Here is a 16,970-nt window from a genome sequence, read left to right as displayed (position 1 = left end):
CCCGCTGCTGGCCTGCTCTGTATCATGAAACCAGCTGTCTTGCCAACTGAGCTAAACTGGTCCTCATAAATGGACATGGATAGTTTAGGTGAGTTGGCCAAAATTTTACAGATGGAATTTAACGTGGATAGGTATGAGGTTATCTATTTGATTGGAGCAATAAAAGGCAACTTATTATCTAAATGGAGAGAAACTTCAAAATGCTTCAATGCAGAGGGATCTGGGTGTTTTCGTGAATGAATTGCAGAAAGTTAGCATGCAGCTTTGGCAAGCAATAAGGAAGGCAAATGGAATTTTGGCATTCATTGCTAATGGAATAGAGTATAAAAGTAGGGAAGTGGTGTTGCAACTGCATAGGGCATTGGTGAGACCGAATCTGGAGTACTGCGCACAGTTTTGGTCCTAAAGTAAATGTATTACAGGTTGTTCTGAGATGATTCACTAATTTGATTCCAGGGATTAAGGACTTTCTTATGAAGAAGAGATTGAGTAGTTTAGGCCTATGTTCATTGGAGTTTAGAAGTATGAACGGAGAGCTAATTGAGGTATGTAAAGGGGATTGACAGTGTAAACATAGAGGGAATGTTTCCCCTTGTTTGTCATTCTAGAACGAGAGACCATAGTTTTGGCTAAGGAGTGGCAGATTTAAAACAAAAATGAGGAGGAATTACTTCCCTCGAAAGGTCGTGAATCTGTAGAATTCTGTACCCCAGTGTGCAGTGGACTTTGGAATATTAAGCAAATTTAAGGAGGAAATAGGTATGTTTTTAATTAGTAGCGGGATGAAGGGTTATGGGGAGCGCACAGGAAGGTGGATATGGGCCAAGATGAGATCAGCCACGATCGTATTGAATGGCGGGACAGGCTCGAGGGGCTGAATTGCCCACTCCTGCTCCGAGTTCTTACAGAAGTGAAATACACTCTGAGTGCAGTCCATCATCTCCTGAGACAGATGGATGCCAATAATAATCACCCAAAAACAATATAGAAGAGTTTTACAATCTCAACGCTTTTACCTTAAAATTCAGCCACAAGAATTCTGAACTGTAAAGCTTCTAGTGGGTCTTTATTATACACTGGACTTGCAACAATTAAAATAATTTTGAAAATAAACAACCTATTTAGTGTCTACAATGTGGAAAATATCCCAAATACTAAATAGGGAGAAGAAATGTATTCTGGTTCAACACAGAAGGTATTAGGAGGGGGCGACAAAAGCTGAGTCCAAGAGGTGGAATGGGATGCTCCTCCTGACTCTACAGTATTGCAGTTGCAGCCAGCCCAGGTTTCTGACCGCCTCTCCCCACGCCACCCCCACCCCAATCCCATCCCCAACAATTTACATGTAAGCCAGCCCTATTGCTGCCAATGATTTTTGCAGGACTCCAAACTAAACTGCAATCACACAATTGGTGTCCATATCTCATTGGTATTGTGTAGATATGGTTTGAGGACCAATTTCCAGTGAGCTAAAGACTTTCACCACTTGGCATGTGGTACATCTCTAATTGTGTGTAGGTTTTAGCACAAAGTCAAATTCCCAGTCAAGATGTCATATCGCCTTTTCACTCCTTGATGTCATGGTTGATCTCCAGTTAAAGGGGTTGAACTTGATCCTTCCAGTAGAAGTATTTTAGACACTCTCAATGGTTCTTTCTACCTACATTGAGTTCTCAAGATTGGAGAAGAAAACATTTGAAATGGGTTCCTGATTTGTTGATATTAAAACTGTCTCGATGACATTCACCCAATTCCAACATGATTGGAATTAATTCATTGCATTGAAGGGCTATCCATTCCTGGGATGTGACTGTTACTGGCAAGGCCAGCATTTGTTGCCCATCCCTATTTGCCCTCGAAACAGTGGTGGTGAGCTGCCTGCTGCAGTCCACTTGGTGTAAGTATACTCAAGTTGTTAGGAAAGAAGTTTTCCTTCCTGTAATGGACATTTTATTTTTCAGTATAGCTTCGACAAGAAAGTAAGATCAACTGTGGTGAAGATCGTGGATTATCCAACTGTGGGTAAGTGATGAAAGGCCAAACTTATTTTTACTCTGAAAAGTCATCCTTTCTCCTTAAAGAAGTTCTAAATTTTTATTTTTTTAAAATAAGTTATAAGTTGTACTGGGATATCGTTTGTTCTCGAGGTATCAGATGCCCTTGAGTACTTGCAAAAGCCAGTGTGCACATGTGAATCTGACTTTTATTTCTGGAAGAAGGGGATTTCTAAGCAAGAAAAGACCAAGGCCCATCTAGTTGACCATCCTGCTAATCACCATATACAATGATAATGGAATTATAGACCAATCAGGACAATCAATTAGTATACAACACACCTAGAAGTGGCACAAGGAAAATCCCAGTGGTGAGAGCTTTGTGAACCAATAATCTAAAGTCACTTTTTTCTACATATGATAGGTGTGGTTCAACATATCATCACTGAAACTACTTGCATATGATATTCCAAAATTTTATTTTCAGAATAATAAGCTTTATTAGTGTCACAAGTGGGCTTACATTAATACTGCAATGAAGTTACTGTGAAAATCCGCTCGGCGCCTGTTCAGGTACACTGAGGGAGAATTCAGAATGTCCAATTCGCCTAACAAGCACGTCTTTCGGGACTTGTGGGAGGAAACCGGAGCACCCAGAGGAAACCCACGCAGACACAGGGAGAACATGCAGACTCCACATAGACAGTGACCCAAGCCGGGAACTGAACCCGGGACCCTGGCGCTGTAATTTGTCGACAACCTTTATTTGTTGAGTATACTTGCATACATTTCTAACTAGATAAGTCTGAGCTGGATTGAAACCCAAGTCTTTCCTTGCATATTAGTCACTGATGCCAACTGCAACCTGTCTTTTTCTTGTAAAACTGAAGGAGAGTTTGATCAATTAGTAGACTCAAACAGCACCTGAATGATCAAGGCTGGTTCGTTTTTGCAGATGCATAAAATAAATTTAGCCCTTAAAAACCCACCTCCACTTTGACACAAACGAGAAACAAATCATCTAACTTATTCCTTTGTCTCTTGTCCCTTGTCTCTTTATGCTGCTTTAAATACAACCAAGCTAATCATTTGTGACAGTGAATTCCACATTTGAACAACTCTAGGTGTAAAGAAATGTGACCTGAATTCCCGATACCTATTGGATTTATTTGTGGCTATTTTGTATTTATGACCCATGTTCTGTAGTTCTCTGCACTTGCTCTGTCTCACTTTTTTAATATACACGAGGTCAAATATGTCTTTTTTTCCTTAATGAATACAAGTTGCCCTTATTCCCACATAACTTTAATGTTTTTAGTGTTCTTGATGGAGAACTGCTGTATGATGAACCACAATGATATATTGAAACTACAACACAGAAACAGGCTATTCAGCCCAGCCAGTCAATGCTGGTATTTGTGCTCCATTCCAGCCACCCTTCCTCATCTAACACTATCAACATAACCCTCTATTTTCCTTCACCCTCCTATATTGAATTAACTTCTCAAATATATCTATAATAATACATGTATTTTAATTTTTATATAAACATATATAAATATATATATACTTCAACTACTCTGGGAAATAGAAGAACAGTTGGAGTATCTGGCCCACAATGTTTCTTTTCACCCCTTCCAGTGAGTGAGATCTGCACAGCTTAGAGAAAGGTAACTAGGACCCATTTAAAAGGCATCAGAGAGTCATGTTTCTAATTGCAGAGAGAAGAGGCCCTCCTTTAATGCAAAGGATAAAGACCTTTGTTGTGGCACCCAGTCATGCAGACCAGAAGGTTCCAGGTATTACTCCATGTATCCATCTCCATATATATTGGATAAAAAGCTCACGATTGAAAGTGTGACTTGGCCTACCCGACAACCTTTTTTCTGTTGGGCGCAGTTGTGGTCCTCCTAGTATGTAAGTTGGGTTCTTAGCTGGCAGTCCATCAAAAGCTTGCATGGGTGAAGCCTTTCTGCAATGATGTAGAGCAGTAGGTGAGGAGTGCTAACTCAAAACTTTGTTTTTTTTTAAGAGAAGGTCTTTGATAGTGCGTGCCCCTCTATTGGCCTGAGGGTACCTGCGCAAATTGGTGACATGGAAAAACCCGTTTGATGCTACAAAGAATTGCAAATACCCGTTGGCCAATTGTGGCCATTGTCAGAGACAACAATGTCCAGAATGCAATGTGTGGAAAATATCCTCTGTCTGCACACAAAATGTTAAACTCAGTTATAACAAACAAATCCATAAATACGTGACATAAAGGAAACACTTACCTACTGAACATTAGGAACAGTAGGACGTGAAATCAACTTGATGGTACTATGAGCAAACATTTTGAATAATAACCAATGATATTTTTCAGATGGATTTACTGGCATTTACTGCTCAGAGCTGGCACTGAGCTGCTGGGCAAGTGATAGCAAAAGGGTCGTGATCGATACAGCCCAGAGAAGCAGAAAGGTACCTGGGACGCAGTGGCAAGGGACCACACAGTCATGTTCATAATTATAGAGGGAGGCACACCCTTGCTTTAATGCAAGGATAAAGGTCCTGCTTATTGTGGTACTCAATAATTCAGATCAAAAGGCTCCAGATACTGCTCCATGTATGGCACTTCTGAAGTGGATCAAAAAAACCTGAGGAAAATTAGATAAATTAGCAGTACAATACTGAGAGAGAATTGAACAATGCGCCCAAGTGCATTTTCAAGTCCTACACTAAAAATAGTCTTGATGTGAAAAATGTTTGGTGAGCATTCATTATTGGTGGCATGATCCGAAAGCACAAGTTCAGTTTTCACATATCATTGATGACACCGAACTCCGATTCACCACCACCTCTGTCAACTCCTCCACTATTACTAAATTATCAGCATGCTAATCTGATATATAGTACTGGATTAGCAGAAATTTCTTCCAGCAAATAATTGGGAAGACTGAAGCCATTGTTTTCAGTACCTGCTGCAATCTCCATTCCCTCAGTACCCCCCTCTCTGGCAACTGTTTTTTATTCATTCACAGAATGTGGGCATCGCTGGCTAGACCAGCATTTATTGCCCATCTCTAGTTGCCCTTAAGGTGGTGGTGAGCTGTCTTCTTGAACTGCTGCAGTCCCTGAGGTGTAGGTACACCCACAGTGCTGGTAAGGAGGGAGTTTCAGGACGGTGAAGGAACGGCAATATATTTTCAAGTCGGGATGGTGAGTGACTTGGAGGGGAACTTCCAGGTGATGGCGTTCCCAGGTATCTGCTGCTATTCTCCTTCTAGACGGTAGTGGTCGTGGGTTTGGAAGGTGCTGTCTGAGGAACCTTGCTGAGTTCCTGCGGTGCATCTTGTGGATGGTGTACACGGCTGCCACTGTTTGTAGGTGGTGGGGCGTTTGAATGTTTGTGGAGGGGTAACAATCAAGCGAGCTGCTTTGTCTGAGATTGTGTTGAGCTTCTTGAGTGTTGATGGAGCTGCACTCATCCAGGCAAGCGAAGAGTATTCCATTACACTCCTGACTTGTGCCTTGTAGATGGTGGACAGGCTTTGGGGGGTCAGGAGGTGAGTTACTCGCAGTCGGATTCCTAGCCTTTGACCTGCCCTAGTCGCCACAATATTAATATGGCTAGTCCAGTTCAGTTTATTAGGGAGAAAGTCTCAGACATTGAAGGAACATCAATATATTTCCAAGTCAGGGTGGGGATTAGCTTGGACGGAAACTTCCAGGTGGTATTGTTCCCATGTGTCTGCTGCGCTTGCACTTCTAGATGATTGTGGGTTTGAGGGTGCTGTCTAAGAAGTCTTGATGAGTTCCTGCAGTGTATCTTGTAGATGGCACAAGTTGCCACTTGTGCCCATGGTGGAAGGAGTGAATGTTTGTGGAAGGGGTAACAACCATGCGGGCTGCTTTGTCCAAGATGGTGTCAACCTTTTCACATGTTGCTGAAGCTGCACTCCTCCAGGCAAGTGAAGAATATTCCACATACTCCGGATTTGTGCCGTGTAAATGATGAAGAAGCTTTGTGGAGTCGGGAGGTGAGTTACTTGCCGCAGGATTCCAGCCTTTGACTTGCTCTTGTAGCCACAGTATTTATATGGCTGGTGGTGTACAAATTCTGGTCAACGGTAACCCCCCAGGATGTGGAAAGTAGGGCATTCAGCAATGAAAATGCCATTTAATGTCAAGGGCAATGGTTAATTCTCTCTTATTGGAGATGGTCGTTGCCTGGCATTTGGGTGGCGTGAATGTAACTTGGCACTTGTCAACTCAAGCCTGGGTAGTGTTCAGGTCTTGAAGCATTTAGACATGAACCGCTTCAGTATCTGAGGAGTTGAGAAAGGTGCTGAACATTGTGCGATCATCAGCAAACATCCCCACATCTGACCTTATGATGGAAGAAAGGTCATTGATGAAATAATTGGAGATGGTTGGGCAAAGGACGCTACCCTGAGGAACTCCTGAAGTAATGTCCTGCAACTGAGATGTTTGACCTCCAACAACGTCTTCCGTTGTGCTAGGTATGATTCCAACCAACGAGAGAGTTTCCCCCCAGATTCCCATTGACTCTGGTAATGCTAGGGCTCCTTGATGCCACTTTCGGTCAAATACAGCTTTCATGTCAAGTCAATCACTCTCGCCTCACCTCTGGAGTTCAGCTGTTTTGTCCAAGTTTGAATCAAGGCTATAATAAGGTCAGCAGCTGAGTGACCCTGACAGAATCCAAACTTAGCGTCCATGAGCAGGTTATTGCTGAGCAAGTGACACTTGATAGCACTGTTGATGACTCCTTCCAGAACTTTACTGATGGTTGAGAGTAGACTGATGGGGTTGTAATTAGCTAGGTTGGATTTGTCCTGCTTTTTGTGCACAGGACAATTCTCCACATTGCTAGGTAGATGTCAGTGCTGTAGCAGAACTGGAACAGCTTGGTTTGGGGCACAGTAAGTTCTGGAGCACAAGTCATTAGTCTGAAACTTAACCAGACATTTTAAACCATGGTGACCCATATTTAACCCTGAGATGAATTTCCAACTGCATACTCACCACCACTAAGACCGCTTATTTTCACTTGATAAATTTGCCCTTCACCAACTATTCTGCTGCTGCAACCCTTATTCATGCCTTTGTTATGTTGGGAACTAACTAATCCAATGCACTCCTGGCTCACCTCCCACATTCACAAGCTGAAGATCATTCAAAGTAATGCCTCTCCTGTCTAACTTGCACCACGTCTTGTGCACCTAACACCCTGTGCTTGCTGACATACATTGGTCAAGGAATGCCTTGATTATAAAATTCTTATTCATGTTTTCCAATCTCCCCTTGGCCTAACCCCTCCGTATTTTTGCAATCTCCTCGTGCCTCGCAATCCTCCAAGATATCTACGCTTCTCTAATTCTGGCCTCTTGAGCATCCCTGGTTTTAAATTGTTCAGCCATTGGTGACCAAATCTTCAGTTGCCTCTGTCCTAAGCTCTGGAATACCTTCCCTACCCCTCTCTTTGAGGAGACGCCTTCAAACCTACTACTTTGACCAGCTCTTTGTGACACAGCACCATAATTTGTTTTATACTGCTCCTTGGGACATCTTATTACATTCAAGGCATAATCCAAAATACAAGTTGTTGTTGCATAAAATGGTCCCTTTATTTAGTCATTCCAATTAAGCAGTGTACAGAGATTGAATTTTCAGTGACTGTTTCCTTTTTTAAAATTGCTCTGTAATCAAATTAAAAGCAAATTTATATTTATTCAATTTGATTAATGTATACATTGATTTGATTTTCTATTTCACTTCACTTTGTTTAAATTGTGTCAGCATTCTGGGTCTCTCGACTGGCATGAATAATATGGCAGCTTCACAGTGTTGAATTTGTTTCAGAAATAAGCCTCTTGAGATAAAATGTCACTTTCGACTTCACCATCAAGCTTGAATCAACTGGAGAAGGTGCTCAATTGTGGGCCGAATCACAAGGCAATTCATGACCTTGCTTTCATTCTTGCTAGACACTGGAGGGAGAGGGGCATTGCTACCAACAGTGTCATTCCTCACCTAAATGGCCATTCTTTATACCTGAGCCCAGACAGTGAGTGATTGCGAGCTATTATTTTATGGTTCCTGTTCTCACCCGTCGTCTATATAGAAATATTGTACTTTCCAGAAGGTGCCATGGAAAGTGGGAATAAGAGCTACTTTTTTCTTTTCTCGCCTCACTAGCCCAGGGTGCTGGAGCATTTGAATTGCTTCTAAATGCTGTCTTGACTAAGTTGTGGAAAATATTTCACTATTTGAACGTGTGTGTGATGTAGAGAATATTCGCAAGTTCAATGAACATGACGTGATCTGTGTTTGTGTCTTACATTCTCAGGAACTAATCATAGTAAACAGTGCAACAGGAGATGTGATGTCACTCACCACTGGTAAGCATTGCCTGTCCCTCTCCATATGCTTCCAACATAATTTAGAGGAAAATTTCACGATATAGGCCTTGCCTTTTACATGCCTGCCCGTCCTTATCTCCTCAATACACTTCTCACTATTCCTCAATCACAGTGTGCAATAGGGTGTAAATATTCCAAGCTGGCAGAATTACCTTATGCAACAAAAATATGGACTGCCACTTCAAATGTTGACCTGAACTCCAGCTCTTTTTAAACATAAATATTGCAGGTTGATGGGTCCGTGTATGACAACAATGACTTAGCAAATTTTGAACATGACTGCACAGATTTCTTTAAAGTGCATAGTTTAAGACATTTCAGCAGTCATCTTCCAATTCAACAGCAGACTGCCGGAGTGTCTGGTTTAAAATGCACTTTGGAAACTTGTGTAGCAGCTTGTATACTAAAGCAGAAGGTGACTGTGCAACATTAATCGGTCTCTACAAAACCATCATAAACCAAGTTTAAACAAAACTGTTAACATGTAAGATGGTACATTTTGCCTTCATTATAATTGCATCAGCAACACTCAAGAATCAGTTTCTTCGTCCTTCCATCAAGATATGGCTGGTAGTTGATTCTTTTGAGCAAGTTTGTGTATGCTGAGCTGCATAGGCCTATTGTCATGAGAATGTCGCTTTAAGAAATGTTTTGCTGCTCATGTTACTGCAGTGATGTCAGAGTGTGGGTGGAGCTGAGCTCTGGTTCTGCTTTTTAGTTTCACTTTGAGAAAAGCTTGGGTGTGTCTGTCTTTTTGGTTTCGTTTTTCAGTGTGTTTCAGCTGAAGTCAGCCAAAGCAGCTGTATTGTTGAGCTCTGCCATGAAAGACTATCTCTTAATCATTTGGTGAATTCAGAATTATAAATGTTTTCAGTATTGAATGTAAACTCTGATGTGCTTCTGTTTAAAGGTTTGTTAAGTCTTTTGGGTGTAAAAGGACAGCATACAGGTTACTTTGTGTTGTATTCTTTGGGAGTTATCTTTGAATTAATGGTTGCTAAGATATTCACAGTTTGTTTTAAAAAGGTTAACTTGAGTTCACAGAATAAACATTGTTTTGTTTTAAAAAATACTGGTCCATATCTGCTGTACCATACCTGTAGAGTGAGCCGTGTGCTCCCCATACCACAATCTATTAAAAGTTGTGGTTCAGGTGAACTCCATGATACACTTGGGATTTTCTAAACCCTGACCCATAACACTATGGAGAATGTATTTCCCTATTGTAAAGGTTAGTGTGTGTTCAGGAGATGGAACTGGCAACCTTTGAGGTAGTAGAGGTACAGTTTTAGCCACCTGCTATAGTGTTTCTTCTGAGCTTGGTGTGATTAGCATCTGTACAATGATAGCTGCAGGCATCTCACCCAAGATACTTGATTTCAAAATGGGATTTACCATTAGCACTGAGGTCACAGCAGTTGTCTGAAATTTCAGACAGATAGATTTGGCCCAATCTAATAAAAGGTGGGCATTTCCCCAATCATGTGACTGAATTAACTCTTCACCGAGCCTAAGGTTTTTACACCCATGAACCTCCCAGGAACACCATTTGAAATGTTGTTCACTCTTTGCAGGCAGAAATCTTCCTAATTCAGTTCTTGTAGGCATAGAAAAATTCTAAATATTTACTGAGTTGCATTTGCCTTTGTCCATTACAATTCTTGAGTTAAAACATGCAACTTGCTGATTCTGTTGTCTTTCCAATGAGCACCCAGACATTGGCCTGAATTTTGGGGCCAAGTTCAAGGCCCGCCCAAAAGCGCGCGAAGCCCTTTCAAGTATAAAAAGTACTCCCCAAGAGAGGATCACTCTCTTGGCCTTGGCTCTCAGCGAGGAGAGACCTGCCAAATCTGCTCCAGACCAAGTAAGTTCCAAGTCAACGCACGCTACAAGATAGACACTCCTAGTTGCTATCCTGTAAACAGCTCAACCCAGCAGCCTCAGAACCGAGCAACGGCCATTGTTCCTCTGACTGAGTGGGCACCCGAAGCTAAGTATAGGTTTTTCGCAGTAGTGATAGTTTAGGTTGTAGAGTTTATGCATGAATAGATTTGACTGTGTGTAAATAAATGAGCATTGATTTTGAACTTACTAACTGGTGTATCGAGTCTTTGATCAGTATTCGGTTTTGAACCTTGTGGCGCTATCGAAAGATACCTGGCGACTCTTGAGCAAACGTATTTAAACAAGCCAAATTAAGAAACAATAGCAACGAGCAACATTTACTGGCTACATTGAGGGACTCGACTTAGAAGTGGCCTAACCACTCCGAGAGAAACCAAATTTGAATTGAGTATCCAATTGGAAACAGAAAAACCACAAGCGTAAGAACAGTACTGATCAAGCCTCTGAGATTCGGAAGTGTGTTAATGCATGCGTACTAACTGGGATATCAGGTAAACCTGAGAGATTTTGTTGCGTAAAACTGTCGGGAGTTTTGTAGGCCGGAAATTAGTGTAAGCCGTACCCGTGTTTACATCCCCATTTTATCACCCCGTGTTCCAAATTCAGTAGAGAACCTAGATAGAGAAAATGGTAATGAAGGCAATGGAATACCTTATGAACCCCCAGGATTTTGAGATCGCAGCGACCAGTAGTGTAGGACGGTGTCCAGTTTGGGAAGATGAGATCAGGAAATATCTCAAAGGGAAAGGATGGCCCCTTGGAGTGAATTCTGCGCCAATGACGAAACAGGTCCCGGGAGTATAGGACATACTTGGTGGGAGAACCTGTCAGCGAGGGGGAAAGCTCGCAAGCCAATGGCAATCGTGACCTGTTTGGCACAATTGCGAGGCACAGAGAAGGTCGTTAGGACGCTCCGTAAAGAGATAAAGGAGAGAGACAGATGTAGTGAGGTAGACGTGAGTGAAGTAGAGAAGGAGAATAGAAATTTGAGAGGACAGTTAGCGGCGAAGGACAGAGAGGTGGATGATGCCAAGTGGGCACACCAGTCTTGTCTCGCGCATTTGAGTAGTTTCCAAACGCAATACGATAAGGCCTACCAGGACACGCAACGTGCGGTCTTGGTAAGACAAAAAACCGAGCAACAGATAGAGAAATTGCAGAAACGGTGCAATGATTTGAAAGCAGCCCTACGAGCACTCCATACTTCCACGACGGAACAAAGGCAGAGCTCCGTAGACCACGCAAAGTGCCGGAAGCAAATTGCAGAATTGTAATCTCTGCTTTCCGTTCAAAATGGGTTTCAAAGCACAGTCGGACCCCAGTTAGATCAGGAAAACGGCCCCGATTGGCAGGAATTGAACAAGATTGCCCATAGATACGTACATGGGACATGTACGCAGGAAAACCCCCAGAAAAGGAAAGCGCCCCAACCGCCAACTGAACAGGCAGAACCGCTCCCCCCCCCCCCCCCCCCCCCCCCCCCCCCAATGAACCCTGTAACCACACACCGCAGGGCCACAGCAGAAGGAGACGCAGATTTCCTTTATACAACCCCGTTAACCGTGACCCAATTACGGGACACGTGTGGAAAACTACACCGTTCCTTCCCACATCAGACCCTCACCGGTTTTTCGCTACAGTTAAACAGCAGGCTACCATGTACAGCCTGGACAAAAAGGAGCAAGTGAAGCTCACAGTTTTAAGCCTCGACCCTTCAGTCGTGGCAGCCCTTCCCGACCCACAGAATGTAGGAGGAGGCACACTCCAAGAGTTGCACACAGCGATCCTTGACGCGATCGGCTGTAACAGAGGAGACCCCGTAGAAGGCCTAAACAAGTGTAGGCAAAAGAAAACAGAGCACCCCACAGTGTTTGCTGGACGCTTGTGGATACACTTCACAGCAGTTATCGGAGAGTTAGCCCAGGCCCATTTGTCCCCAGATAATATGGCCAAATGGACTTGAATCCTAGTCTCTCACGCGACAGACACAGGACAGAAAGCTTGCGCAAATTATGACCCCTCAGACGGGGCTCACAACGAGAAATGCGTTTTGAACAGGTTGTCCCGCGCTTGGGAGCAATCAGTTCAAGGCAAAAGCGCATTTATAAAACCCGATGAAGAGCAGGCAGACATGAATCCAGTTAAAGTGCACCAGAACCCCGCATGGGTAAATGAGGGCAGGAACAGCCCACCCCAGCCCAAAGCTCAAGAATGTTACAATTGTGGACAGTTAGGACACTTTGCACGAGAGTGCAACGCGCCCCAAAAGCAGCAGAGAAACCAACAGACAGGCACCCTAAACAGGAATAGGGCAAAGCCGATCCATTAGCGCCCGTTCAGAGAATGCAGACATGAACGGCACCGACTGACGGTATTCGGGCTCCCCAACTTGGGTCTGCGACACCCTTTGGGACAAGTCCGGTAGACCGGTAGTAGCAGGCGACGTTCGGGGACACCCCGTAGAATTTCTTTGGGACACAGGAGGGTCCCGCACCACACTCAATTCCTCCACGATGTTTCAACGAGACATGTGGCCCACAACAGACACCATCACACTCAGCGGCTTTACAGGTCATTTACAACAGGGACACATCACAGCCCCTGTAGTGATACAAATAGGTAACATTACAACTAAGCACCCCGTAATTTTGGTCGATCTACCCCAGACAGCTGAACACATCCAAGGGATCGATTTTATATGCTCCCACAACCTTTCTTTTGACCCAGTTAACAAGTGTGTATGGAAAATGGCAAAGGCAGCACCAGCCCCCGCCACGCTCACAGTAGGAGAGTATGTAATACAGGATTAGCTCAGTAGGAGACTTCTGGTTCGACCCTCGAGCCATTAGTCAGGACAAACAGGTGAGGGCAGTCCTGCAGGGACACAAAGCGGCATTTGCACAGCTCAAGAACGACTGGCAAATTGGCTGGCTTTGTGAACATTATAGGTTCCGACCCTAAACCCCAGAAGCAGTACGGATTTCCCCAGGAAGCAGAGGGAGAAATCTCCAAGGTAATAGAGAGTTTGTTGGATCAAGGCGTACTCAGATCAGTAGGCTCCACAAACAACGCACCGATTTGGCCCGTCAGGAAACACGATGGATCATGGCGACTGACCATTGATTACCGGGAACTGCACAAAGTAACCCCAGCAGCAGCCCCCACCATAGCCACGAGTCCCGCCCCATGCTCAAACAGGGATTCCAGTCAAAATAAATTTCGGTTTTGGACATTAGCAACAGCTTTTCGTCCATTCCATAGGATATAGCGTGCCAGTACAAATTCGCCTTTACATTCCAGGGACAACAATATACGCGGACGTGCCTTCCACAAGGCTTCCACAACTCCCCTTCCATTTTTCACCGACAGCTGGCAAATGGATTAGCAACATTTTCCCGCCCCGATTGTCTGGTCCAGTACGTAGACAATTTGTTACTACAGACAGACACAAAGGGAGAGCACATTTTGCTTCTTGCCGAACTCCTAGGACTCCTAAAATAAATTGGTTGTAAAGTCAACCCCAAGAAGGCCCAGATTTTGAAAGAGAAAGTGATTTACTTGGTAACAGTGATCACACATGGTAAGCGCGAAATCGAGCAAAAGAGAATTGACTCGATCGTCAAATTGCCCCTTCCCCACAATGTCTCAGCCCTCCAGTCATTTTTAGGACTGGTTGGCTACTGCCGAAACCATATTGACAATTTCGCCACTAAAGCAGCGCCCCTATCCGAATTACTCAAGAAAAAGGCACCTTGGGAATGGCTTCCACAGCATACAGATGCCGTAGATGCTTTAAAACGAGCACTCAGCACAGTCCCCGCACTACAGGTCCCAGATCCACTTTCCCCATACGCTATCGAAGTAGCAAGCACCGATCGAACCCTTTCGGCCGTGCTCCTCCAGGAACGCCATGACCAATTACGCCCCGTAGCATACGCCTCACGCGTGTTAGACCCTGTAGAGCAAGGATTTTCTGCCTGTGAAAGGCACCTGCTCGCAGTTTTTTGGGCAGGACAGTACTTTGCCTACATTACAGGACTCAACCCCATCACCATCCTCACAGAACACACCCCAACACAGCTATTGTTAGACGGCCGACTTAAGGATGGCACAGTCAGCCAAATCCGCGCAGCCCATTGGACCCTTCTTTTACAGGAACAGGACGTTACAGTAAAAAGAACCAAGACCCACACCTTCCTTGCCGATAATTTGCAGTATGCAGGCACCCCTCGCGAGTGTGAGACCATCACCACAAAACAGAGCACAGGCCCATTTATTCCTAAAACACCTCCCAGGAAAACAGGTAGTACACCCCAGAAACCCCAGCCCACGGCCACGTGCGCACCCCTGAAGATTTATGTGGATGGCTCCTCCGCAGTGTTAAATGGAAAGAGAATTACCGGTTGCGTAGAAGACGCGCAGGGACGCGCTGGAGATGAGATTTCACTAAAGTTACCAGGACACTTAGGCTCGCAGGCATCAGAGCTGGCAGCAATCGCTTATATTGCAGACCACCCCGACTCGTTCCCAACCCCAGCAGACATCTATTCGGACAGCTTGTATGTCTGCAATAGTTTGACGGAATTCCTACCCCTGTGGGAAACAAGAGGATTTGTTTCCGCGGACGGTAAACCCCTACCCTCAACCCCATTACTCCGCCATATCTTAGAGACAGCGAAGGATAGAAAATATGGAATAATTAAGGTTCGCAGTCATCACCGTTCTTCCCGCCCTGGTAACTTTAAAGCAGACGCCCAGCGAAAGCAGGCTCCAGGCATGGTTATTTTTGAACCCCCCCCCCCGAAAGCACCCCAGTACACGCAGTTCAGGTCTCACAGACCAATATTCAGGATCTAGCGAAAGCACAGAAAGAGGACGAGAAACTCAGGGAAGTTTTGAAGGGTACCTTCCCAGCCCCGTATGATAAATACAAGAATGCAATAACCACACATGACGGTGTGATTTTAAAGGATGGCATTTATATAGTTCCCAGCCAGGACAGGAACTAGATCATTTGTCTGCCATGACAATTATGGATACCAAGGTATTGAACCCACCCTAGCCCACCTCAGACCACTCTGCTGGTGGCCTGATTTAAAAAACGATGTTACGCACTACATAGAGAATTGCTTGATCTGTGCCCAGAACAATCCGGACTGATATGCGAAAAAGGCTCAACTTAGTCATACCCGCCACGTTAATGGACCCTGGACAAATCTACAGATAGACTATATAGGACCCCTACCCCCTTGCAGAAATGGTTATAAGTGTGTGTTAGTGGTCAGCGACACCTTCTCAAAATGGGTGGAAGCATTTCCATCGAAAACTAATACGGCCAAGACAATAGCTAAAATACTAACACAGCACATCGTTACAAGATGGGGCTTCCTCCGCAATATAGAATCCGATCAGGGCTCCCATTTCACAGGACGTGCAATTAAAAACGTCCTCACGATTTTCGGCATTCGACAAAAGTTTCACATAGCATACCACCCCCAGTCAAATGGTATTGTAGAGAGGATGAACAGGACATTAAAAGCCACCCTCAGGAAAATGGTACAGCAGAATAACAGTACCTGGGATTCAGTTCTCCCATTTGCTTTAATGTTTATCAGGAATACGGTATTCACGTCCACAGGATACACCCCCCACACTCTCATGACCGGACGCCCCATGAAAGGGACAGAGTATTTATTAGGACTGGATTTGGCCAGCCCCGCAGTCACAGCCCTCACGCATGAAAATGCTGCACAGCAGTTAATTGAGAACATAAAGGCAGCCCAGCTCGCAGCAGCTGTGAGACTTGGGACCAGGAGGAAACAGAGCAAGGCTTGTTTCGGCAAAACAGTACACACCACTGAGTTTGCAGTAGGACAGCAAGTGATGCTTTCCCTATACAACCCCAGCTCATTCCTTTCCCTTAAATTCTCCAGACCGTACTCCATTTCGGACAAAGTCAGCCCCTCGGTATACAAGATTACATATCCCAATGGCAAGTCTGCGTGGTTTGACATAAACCAGCTCAAGGCTTATGGCTCACAGAATAGCCACACACACCACATCCTGCTCGCAGCAGCAGACGGGCACGCCCCACCCACAGATGACGTTTTTCTACCCTTCCCCAACCAGTCCAGCTCGTCCTCAGACACGACTTCAACTCCACCCCCAGAGGCACGACTCCGCCTCTCCCTTCCTTCAACCAGCAGCGACAGTGATAGCAATCACGATGACGATAGACACAGCACACCACGTTACAATTATCCCCCTGTCCCAGGCCCCACTCCCAGCGAATCCGAGCATGATTCCACTGACCCCTTCGAGATTACATATATCAAAGCCCCTGACCCAGACCCACCGCCCGACGATTACGGATTGAAACGTAGAAGCTCCAACCTCGACACACGATTCTGGCACCGAGACAATTCGTTCAGGCTCATCCGGAATGATGAGATGGACCCCAATTCGCCCCAAGCAGCTTTAGCACGATTACTACAGTCAAGAGTTTGGCAGCCAGGAGAAGATGATGACATAGAGTCTGACTCCCACCAAACAAATCCCTTTGCGACCCTGTTCGCTGTTGAGCAGTGAAGTGTCCAGATGATGAAAAATAAAAAGGAACCGATGGAGAGATACGGTGTCCTTT

At 44.6% G+C, this 16,970-nt stretch overlaps 1 protein-coding gene across 3 annotated transcripts in view; it reads left to right on the top strand.

Moving 5' to 3' along the window:
• LOC140388279 (acylamino-acid-releasing enzyme-like) overlaps positions 1-16,970 on the top strand; it is a 92,701-nt gene that overhangs the window by 50,441 nt on the left and 25,290 nt on the right. For 2 of the 3 annotated variants that reach the window (XM_072472161.1, XM_072472158.1), the window contains exons 11-14: positions 1,962-2,022; positions 3,716-3,793; positions 4,360-4,457; positions 8,350-8,401. In XM_072472161.1, the coding sequence (XP_072328262.1) occupies positions 1,962-2,022; positions 3,716-3,793; positions 4,360-4,457; positions 8,350-8,401 (289 nt within the window). The remainder of the gene's footprint in view (positions 1-1,961; positions 2,023-3,715; positions 3,794-4,359; positions 4,458-8,349; positions 8,402-16,970) is intronic. The other variant, XM_072472159.1, reaches the window with a different exon arrangement.

Source organism: Scyliorhinus torazame, chromosome 13 (assembly GCF_047496885.1).
Source record: "Scyliorhinus torazame isolate Kashiwa2021f chromosome 13, sScyTor2.1, whole genome shotgun sequence".
NCBI classification, from domain to species: Eukaryota; Metazoa; Chordata; class Chondrichthyes; order Carcharhiniformes; family Scyliorhinidae; genus Scyliorhinus; species Scyliorhinus torazame.
The sequence above is the reverse complement of the archived record's forward strand: the minus strand, read 5'-3'. Positions and strand labels throughout refer to the sequence as shown.